The 10,160-nt window shown below is 39.8% G+C and overlaps 1 protein-coding gene across 1 annotated transcript; it reads left to right on the top strand.

Annotated features, from left to right (window-relative positions):
• The first annotated feature begins 3,749 nt into the window (after window positions 1-3,749).
• LOC121744158 (ABC transporter C family member 14-like) lies at window positions 3,750-10,130 on the top strand. The gene is made up of 11 exons (XM_042137606.1): window positions 3,750-3,915; window positions 4,412-6,528; window positions 6,669-6,989; window positions 7,127-7,213; window positions 7,306-7,929; window positions 8,020-8,184; window positions 8,270-8,564; window positions 8,704-8,918; window positions 9,049-9,354; window positions 9,440-9,503; window positions 9,572-10,130. The coding sequence occupies exons 2-11, from the start codon at window positions 4,453-4,455 to the stop codon at window positions 9,910-9,912; spliced, it is 4,494 nt and encodes a 1,497-aa protein (XP_041993540.1). The 5' UTR covers window positions 3,750-3,915; window positions 4,412-4,452; the 3' UTR covers window positions 9,913-10,130.
• Window positions 10,131-10,160: the final 30 nt, after the last annotated feature.

Raw genomic sequence — 10,160 nt, 5'->3', positions numbered from 1 at the left:
CTAGAAATGAAACGTTTTCCTATTTGGATTGTCCCACTAAAAACGAAATGTTTTCTAAAATGAAAACAACACCCTCTCTACTTTTTCATCTCTCTTACTTTACTCTCATTTCATTAACTCACAGACAACACTCCCGTGCCAGAAACCAAATGTTTCATATTTATTGGGACGGAGGGAGTACTTACCAATTTCATATTAAAATCCGTCAATTTCATATTAAAATTCGTGTAATTCACAATGTATCCTATTTTTTGTGAGAGGGGTGAGTAATTTTTATAAGACTGGAATGAGTAGTTGAAAAAAGCGTGAAATGATTCACAATACTAGCACTAGTATTGTTGTAGGCCCTTTTTTACAGCAGGCAAATCTGGAACGATTAGCAACATTTCGCCTTTCGTATGTATAAAGTGCCAAATGGAGTATAAGAATAGTAAATCTTATTCCGGTAGTCACGCTAATTCATTGGAGTTATTTTCCTATGAACATCCAACAAAATTGCATTGTTTCTAGTTAATAAAAGTATTTGGCATACACACCAAGTTCTAGTTGAACTACAAAGCGGTCGATTGGTAAAAGAAGTGCTGCAAATATTTAAAAAAAAATGAATTAAATGCAGCTGTCCCGATTATAACAAATCAAAGTGAATGAAATAGGAAATGGAGGCCACACGTCGGTTTTGTGATAATGTATTGCAAAAAAATTGTATTCCCCTTCCCATAATAGATGTCACACTTGAAAGAAGGCACGTGATTTTAGAAGATATTATTTTTTGAGTTAAGTGGTGAGAGAAAATATAATTTTATAATTAATGTAAGAAGGAACTTTTTTCAAAAGAGGAAATGTGACAACTTTTGTGGGACAAACTTAAAAGGAAAGTGTGACATCTACTATGAGACGTAGGGAGTACATATTTTATTACTCCTGATAAAAGAGGAGTACCTTCTTTGCTGACTTTTAGTGTGAAAACGATTTTCATGGAGAAAAACTTAATTATATTTCATTTTTTTACAGTTTTGATTCTTTTATGGAAGATGTCGTTAAGTTGCACTTTTTCTTCAAAAACAAAGTTAGTAGTACATTTTTGCAAAAAATGATTTAGCGAATTGATTAGTCAGTTTATGGATGTCTTAGTTGCACTGCATGAGTCTATAGGTTACTTATAGCAAATTCTTAGGTACATCTTTTTTCTAAATTTGATGAGTTTAATTCGATTCGTTGTCTTTATGGATCATGTATGCATCCAAAACAAACCTATTCTCTGGTTACGATAGGATAACAAGTTATGATGTAGTAACAATTATTCTTTCTGTCTATGATTATAAAGCCTATTTATTCAGCATGAACTTTTAGAAATTTAAGTTGAAAAAAGTCATTCCCTCCTCTACTAATAAACAATCATTTTGTCATTTACATCCGCTGATCCATAAAATGTCTCATTTTAGTTATATCACTTTTAGTAATGAACACACATTTCATCAACTTTATGTCACTCATATTTTATTATAAAACTAATATACTAGTATATAAAAGTAGGACCCACCTTCTACTAAACTTTATCCTATTCATATTTCTTGTCAAATGTGAACTTGTAATCGTGGACGGATAGAGTATTAATTTTATAATAAAATAAATTAGTAGTAACTAGGGATGTCAATCGGGCCAACCCGTTCGGGTTCGGGCCAACCCGTTCGGGTTGTCGGCCCATTCGGGTACGGGCTATTCGGGTTATGATTTTTTCGGGTTATAAAAGTTCGACCCTAACCCTAACCCTTCGGGTTTCGGGCTAACCCACCGGGTTATTCGGGTCAATGCGTATTTTTAATTCTTTAATATTTTCAAAAAATAATACGTATTTTAAATTTTCTTTAATTATATACATATTTTTAATTAATCATTCAATAATGAAATACATATTTTTAATTTTCTTTAATATTTTTAAAAAGATTAAGTTATTTAAATTTAAATAACTTATTCATTACATAATTATTTACAAAATATCTATCAATAGTATGTTTATGTTTATGTATTTAAAACATAAATCAACACTTTGTTTCAAAATTCAAACATAAATCAATTCGTAGAAAATTAAATAAAATTTTCATAACGTGAGAGGTGCATCGTAGATGTAACAAAAATATTTTGAATTGTTAAAGAGTGAATTATCAAGATGCTGGCTAATTGGAGTAACTCTAAGTTTTCTTGAATTATAATTGGTCAAATTTAATTTATTCCAACTGTAAATAAGTCAAATAATAATTTATCTTTGTTTTAAGAATCATCAAAGTACGCATAATTCAATGACGAAGCGGCGTCAAAACACTTTGCACTATTATATTGGAAATATACTAAAAGAAAGCTTTTATATACCCGTATTTATGAATCCATGAACCACATGGTGATTTTTTTGTGATATTATATAGTTGGTTGACGTATTTGGATTTTGCATGGTTTTAGAGGGTTGTCTTGGATGATTTTGATTATATTTCTATATTTTGGTATGTTTACATGTTTGTTGAGAAATGATAGAAAATTGATTAGAAAATGTACACAAAATATGTGGATGTGCAGCAGCCTTGTTTGAGTCAATGTTTCTCGCGATTTTGAAGTCTGATAAACCTCTAATACATATCATTCTCTTCGTCTTCGAAAGAGCTTCACGTGGATATATTGCACGCCTCAATCGGAGCTTTATAGAGAAAGTTATGACCGTTACAAAAACTGTTCGCTGTGCAGAAACCTTCAACCCGACGGGCCGACCCGTAACCCGAACGGGTCAGCCCGCCTAACCCGACAACCCGAACGGGTCAGCCCGAATAGCCCGATTTTAAATTCGGGCTGCGAAATTACAGCCCTAACCCTGTATTTTTATCGGGTTATTCGGGCCGGCCCACGGGTTCGGGTTACATTGACATCCCTAGTAGTAACATACTAACATTGGATGCTTATAAAAATATGCTAAAATCATACTCCATCCGTTCAATGTTAATAGAAACGTTTCTTATCAGCGGAGAAACTAACAAATACTCCATTTAATATATGAAGACAAAATAAAGTAAGAGATATGATAAAGTAAGAGTGATGCAAAGAGAAGATAAAGTATGAGAGAAAGAGTATATTGCCTTTTGCCGAATATAGAATGACTCTATTATGTTGGAACGTAAAAAAAATATTTCAGGACTCTATTAACGTGGAAAGGAGGAAGTACTTGTTCTACTTTAAATTTTACTAATATTTATTTGGTGTGGAATGTCACACTAACTAACTTCTTGAACATAAAATTTCTAATAATTTAAATATATTTTTATGTAAAAGAATTTTTTTAAAAAACGGGTAATCAACCGCCAAAATTTAAATGTATGGATAGAAATTGCAATCCACTGAAATCAAATTGGATTTGGTGGAAATAATCTATAGTAGGATGCTTGAGGATAAGTATTTCCTCTTGATTTAATGCGATTGGTATACAAAGATACAAGTCCCTAAATAAAAGATTATAGTGGAACTATATATTGATTTTAATTGATAGAATAACAACATGACAGAATCGCACAATACGAAATCAATCAACGTGAATTGTTGAGCTTGTGAGGTACAGCAATAGTTTAATAGATTTTTGTCGACGAAATCAAAATTAAGGGCCGTTGAAATCGAAATATTAATTTGGTTATATTTCAATTTAATTATTTCTATCCAAATCTATAGCTATTATCTGTCAACGCTAAGATTATTTATCGACCATGCATCGGTCTTCGTAAACAATTTTCCTCTTTTTTATCATTTCCATATTTCTTATTGCATTTTGCTAAAACAAATCACAGCTTTTAAATAGCAATGAAAATTCGGATGAATTTCTGAACTCCTCACCATCATTTTTGCACTTGCTTTTTCGAGCTAAGAGCAGGAAAATAACACGAGGTTTGAACAAAAAATTTGTATACTTTCTTCATCTTCTTCCCCCTTTTTACTGCAAAAATACCGTTATATATTGAATCTTCCCTTGTTACAGATTCAGTTTTTGATTCTTGAGTTGAATTATTTATACATACTGTTTTTTGCAACTTTGACTTTCGAATGATTTTTGCAGTCATCCTTTTTCTGTCTCGTACTTTCTCATATTTACTTCATAATTCATTGTAAGTGGAAACAATTATCATCTCCACCTTTGCAAAATCTCATCTTTTTTCAGACAAGATCTGATATAGCGCTTCATTTTTGCTCTGGTTCATGTGGTGATTTGGTCCACCACCTGTCTGCTTCAATGTCAGCATTTTTTACATCTGAATATTTATTGACTAATTATTACACACACACATTCGAATCTGCTTAAAAAACTGGGACATTTGTGTAGTTCATGATATTGAGGCCTAGATTTGAACCAACTTTTCTAACTCAGTGATCTCTGTTTTCTCAGAGCTATAAGATGGTGGTTTGAGACTTGATGTTCCATTAAAAATGTCTTGGATTACAACACTTTCTTGCTCTAGCTCTGAGGTGCAGTCATCAGGGAGCTCACCTTTGCAATGGCTGAGATTCATCTTTCTCTCTCCATGCCCTCAAAGAGCACTCATATCTGCTGTAGACATCCTATTCTTGGTCGTCTTGGTCTTCTTCGCTGTCCAAAAGATCTATTCGAGATTCACCGCTACTCGCCACTCAAATGGTGAGATCAGTACTCCTTTGATCAGTAGCAAGACTGATCCTGTTAGAACCAATGTATGGTTCAAGCTCGTCCTGCTCGTCTCATTGCTGGTGGCAGTCGTTTCGTCTGTTTTTTGCGTACTTGCTTTTATCAGGACTTCTGAGTCGGAATGGCAGACCGTGGATGGGCTGTATTGGCTGTTCCAAGCGATTACTTATTTAGTGATTACTGTTCTTGTTATTCATGAGAAGAGATTTCGAGCAACCTCACACCCTTCGACTCTCCGAGCTTATTGGATTGTGCAGTTTGTTGTTTTGGTGTTGTTCTTTGCTTCTTCTCTCACACGTTTGATATCTTTCCAAGAAAGTGGCTCTGAGCTGAGAGTAGATGACATTGGCTCGATTATCATGTTCCCTTTATCCGTCGTGCTTCTTGCAGCCGGAATCAGAGGGGTGACTGGTGTTGAGGTGGTGAGGGATCATCAGTCAGTGGATTCAGAAACTCATGAGTTTGAAGATATTTCGGAGGACTCCCATGTCACTGGCTATGCTTCAGCTTCCGTTATCTCGAAGATGTTTTGGATTTGGTTGAATCCCCTTTTGAATAAAGGCTACACGGCGCCCCTCAAGCTCGAGGACGTGCCTAGCCTCTCACCCGAGCACAAGGCAGAGCGGATGTCACGTCTCTTCCAAAAGAACTGGCCTAAGCCCGAGGAGAACTCGAAGCACCCTGTTGTGAAGACGCTGGTTCGCTGCTTCTGGAAGCACCTCGCCTTCACTGCCTTCCTCGCGCTTCTGAGGCTTTGCGTGATGTATGTTGGGCCCACATTGATCCAAGGGTTCGTTGATTTCACAGCAGGGAAGGCCGCTTCCCCTTATGAGGGATACTACCTCGTGTCTGTTCTGTTAGTTGCTAAATTTGTTGAGGTTTTGAGCTCTCACCAGTTCAACTTCCACACGCAGAAACTCGGGATGCTTATCCGTTCCACGCTTATTACATCATTGTATAAGAAGGGATTGAGGTTGTCTGGCTCAGCAAGACAAGCTCATGGGATCGGACAGATTGTGAACTACATGGCTGTCGATGCTCAGCAGCTGTCAGATATGATGCTGCAGCTGCATTCGCTGTGGCTTATGCCGATGCAGATGACAGTGGCGTTGGTCATCCTTTACCAGTATCTTGGCACTGCGACTTTGGCAGCGCTGTTAGGGCTTGTCTTGGTCATTCTCTTTGTGGTGTTTCGTACCAAGATGAACAACAGGTACCAATTTCAGATCATGAGGAACCGCGACTCGAGAATGAAAGCAACAAACGAAATGTTGAGCTACATGCGTGTGATCAAGTTCCAGGCTTGGGAGGAACACTTCAACAAGAGGATTCAGTTGTTTCGAGAGACAGAGTATAAGTGGCTGTCCAAGTTTATGTACTCGGTCTCGGCTAACATCATCGTGCTGTGGAGCACGCCAGCTGTCATCTCCACGATCACGTTTGGTAGTGCTCTCCTCCTTGGCTTCCCACTCACTGTTGGCACAGTGTTCACAGCAACCTCGCTGTTGAAGATGCTGCAGGAGCCGATCCGGACATTCCCCCAGTCGATGATCTCCCTGTCACAGGCCATCATTTCTCTACAGAGGCTGGATAAGTTCATGACTAGTGCAGAATTGGTCGATGACACAGTGGAGCGTGTTGAAGGATGCGCCAGTGATATTGCTGTGGAGGTTAGAGACGGGACGTTTAGCTGGGATGACGAGAGCAAGGAGGAGGTAGTCAAGAATTTAAATTTTGAGATAAGGAAAGGGGAGCTTTCGGCCATTGTTGGGACGGTCGGATCAGGGAAGTCTTCCCTTCTGGCAGCAATTCTTGGTGAGATGTACAAATTATCTGGGAAGGTACAATTCTACTTTGTTTTCGTAATAGCATTATAATGTCTTCTTGTTATGAGTAAATGTAGTTTTCACGATCATTTGATGATCGTATATTGTTGGTTGGTCGTTAACAATAGCTAATAAACTGTGCTTTCTACACATAGGTTAGAGTCTATGGTACCACTGCCTACGTTGCCCAGACCGCGTGGATCCAAAATGGGACGATACAAGAAAACATATTGTTTGGTTTGCCGATGAATGGGGAGAAATACAAGGAAGCTATCAGAGTTTGTTGCTTGGAGAAGGACTTGGAAATGATGGAGTTTGGAGATCAAACTGAGATTGGAGAGCGCGGTATCAATCTGAGTGGCGGCCAGAAGCAACGGATTCAGCTTGCACGAGCAGTTTATCAGGATTGTGATATTTATCTTCTCGATGATGTGTTTAGCGCTGTTGATGCTCACACGGGATCAGATATTTTCAAGGTACCAAACCCCTATAATGAACATCGTGAGATGGCTTAGTAATCGAGCATTTAGGCCCATTTTGATAGAGAGTCGTGCTGAGGCTTGCTTCTCTGTACTTGCTCGTTAATGTTTGTAGCTTCATCCCTCTTTTGCAGGAATGTGTTAGAGGGATTCTTCGAGACAAGACTGTTATACTTGTTACACACCAAGTCGACTTCTTGCATAATGTTGATCAGATCCTAGTACGTGGAAAGCCTTTTCATTTGCAAATATCGAAACTTGTTCTAATGTTATGATTGCAACATTTGAACTCGAATTTGGCTTCTTGAACCAGGTTATGAGAGAAGGCTCCATCGTTCAATCTGGGAAGTACGACAGCCTACTGGATTCTGGACTGGACTTCACGGCTTTAGTCGCTGCCCATGAAGCCTCTATGGAACTCGTTGATGTGGAGACAAAAAATGAGGACATTGCCTCCCCGAAGGTGAAAACTCAAAGATCTTTCAAACTAGGAGAAGCAAACGGCGAAAGTAACTCTCAAGAGAAATCCGAGCATGACAAGGGAAATTCCAAGCTCATCAAGGAGGAAGAGAGAGCCACTGGGAAAGTGAGCCTGGAAGTTTACAAGCTGTATGGCACGGAGTCATTTGGATGGTGGGGGGTCGTGGCCATGCTGTTTTTCTCCGTGGCATGGCAGGGGAGTTTGATGGCAAGTGATTATTGGTTGGCGTATGAAACTTCAGATGCGAACGCAGATTCATTCAGCCCTTCCCTCTTCATCTCCGTATACGCCATCTTTGCAGCAGTCGCGTTTGTTTTCGTTTTCATAAGGAGCATTTTGGTTGCGGTTATGGGATTAAAGACGTCCCAGATATTCTTCTTGCAGATTCTTCGTAGCATCCTGCATGCGCCTATGTCATTCTTTGACACAACGCCCTCTGGAAGAATCTTGACCCGGGTAACAGAAATCATGAGAAAACTACAATTTTGGAAAGTTTAAGATTCATACACTAAGAAACTGATCGTCATCTCTTCACTCATCATGCAGGCATCGACTGATCAAACCAATGTAGATATCCTAATCCCATTCTTCAGTAGCCTCACCCTTTCGATGTTTATAACTCTGCTCAGCATCATAATCATCACGTGCCAGTACACTTGGCCGACCATTATCCTCGTGATCCCTCTTGGCTGGCTGAATTTCTGGTACCGGGTACGCCTTCCTCCTCTCCTCTCATTGTTTGGCATGTTGGTTTTGCTCTTATTAAAATATTCGTGCTTCTTGTGTTTTTTTGCAGGGTTATTACCTCGCGACATCTCGTGAATTGACTCGACTTGATTCCATCACAAAAGCACCGGTCATTCATCATTTTTCAGAGAGCATCACCGGCGTTATGACTATCCGCTGCTTTAGGAAGCAGGAGAGCTTCTGCCACGAGAATTTGAATCGTGTAAACGGAAATCTGCGAATGGATTTCCACAACAACGGATCCAATGAATGGCTTGGATTTCGTCTGGAACTAATGGGAAGCTTCATCCTCTGCATGTCTGCATTGTTCATGACAATTTTACCTAGCAGCATTATCGCGCCAGGTTTCTTTCACGCCTCAAATCTAGATAGTATTCCTACATTGGCCTAAGCGTATAAGATTGATTTTCGCCTAGATTAACGACACTGTTACTTCTTTCTATCACTGCTTTAATGTGATCCAAATCTGCGTGAATCTTGCAGAGAACGTTGGTTTGGCTCTCTCATATGGTTTGTCGCTAAACACGACATTGTTTTGGGCCATATACACGAGTTGCTTTTTGGAGAATAAAATGGTTTCCGTTGAGAGGATAAAACAGTTCACTATCGTACCATCTGAGGCCGAATGGAAGAAAGAGGACTCCACGCCTCCGCCTAACTGGCCATCACGTGGAGACGTTGAGCTCAACAACGTGCAGGTACGCTCATGATTTTCATTTTCTGTAATCTTCTGAACCTTTTGATGGAAAAACTGTGAAGCTGAGAAAACATGAGTTTCTTCTTCAGTGAAGCTTTTCTGATTAAATGGTTGCATCTTGGATGGTGCAGGTCAGGTATCGCCCGGATACGCCTCTGGTTCTCAAGGGGATCAGCCTGAACATATCCGGGGGAGAAAAGATCGGAGTTGTTGGACGGACGGGAGGTGGGAAATCGACACTTATCCAAGTTTTGTTCAGATTGGTTGAGCCATCTGATGGGAAGATCGTGATCGATGGCATTGATATCTCGGGACTAGGGCTTCATGATCTGAGGTCACGCTTCGGAATCATCCCTCAAGAACCGGTTCTTTTCGAAGGAACCGTGAGGAGCAACATCGACCCTACAGGCGTCTACTCGGACGACGAAATTTGGAAGGTAGCTTGCATTTCTATGCAATAGAAAATGTTGCAGAAATAATGAAATGGAGGATCTGAGTCTGCCAAAAAATGTTATTATGCAGGGCCTCGAACGCTGCCAGCTTAAGGACGTTGTGTCTTCGAAACCGGGAAAGCTTGATTCATCAGGTAACTGACTCGCATATCCCCCCATCAACGCTTGCTTGAGTTACTGATCCACTCGTTATCTGATTCAGTTACTGGCAACGGCGACAACTGGAGTGTCGGGCAGAGGCAGCTACTCTGCCTAGGAAGAGTGATGCTGAAGAAAAGCAGACTTCTGTTCATGGATGAAGCAACCGCGTCCGTTGATTCTCACACGGACGGAGTGATCCAGAAGATTATTCGGGAAGACTTCGCCTCGTGCACCATCATAAGCATCGCGCACAGGATACCAACAGTCATGGACTGTGACCGCGTGCTGGTCATAGATGCAGGGTTGGCCAAGGAGTTTGACAGCCCGGGCCACTTGCTCGAGAGGCCATCGCTGTTTGGTGCGCTGGTGCAGGAGTATGCCAACCGGTCAGCCGAGCTGTGACGAGGGAAATCCGCAGTCAAGACAGTGATATTACCACGACTACTTAACTTGTATCAAGATTTCATATGTAGGTTACAATTTTGGTGTGTTGGGAGAAATCAACCAACTTTGGCTAAATATGGAGGAAATAAGAGCACAAGGCAGTTGCCAACACTCATTGTAACTGTTCTTGTATAATTTTTATTAAAATATATATGTATTGATTATGTTTGAATTCAGAGATATTATTAATTCGTTGTAACTTCAGG

This window comes from Salvia splendens, chromosome 8 (genome assembly GCF_004379255.2).
Source record: "Salvia splendens isolate huo1 chromosome 8, SspV2, whole genome shotgun sequence".
NCBI lineage: Eukaryota > Viridiplantae > Streptophyta > Magnoliopsida > Lamiales > Lamiaceae > Salvia > Salvia splendens.
This window is presented reverse-complemented; position numbering and strand designations above follow the sequence as displayed.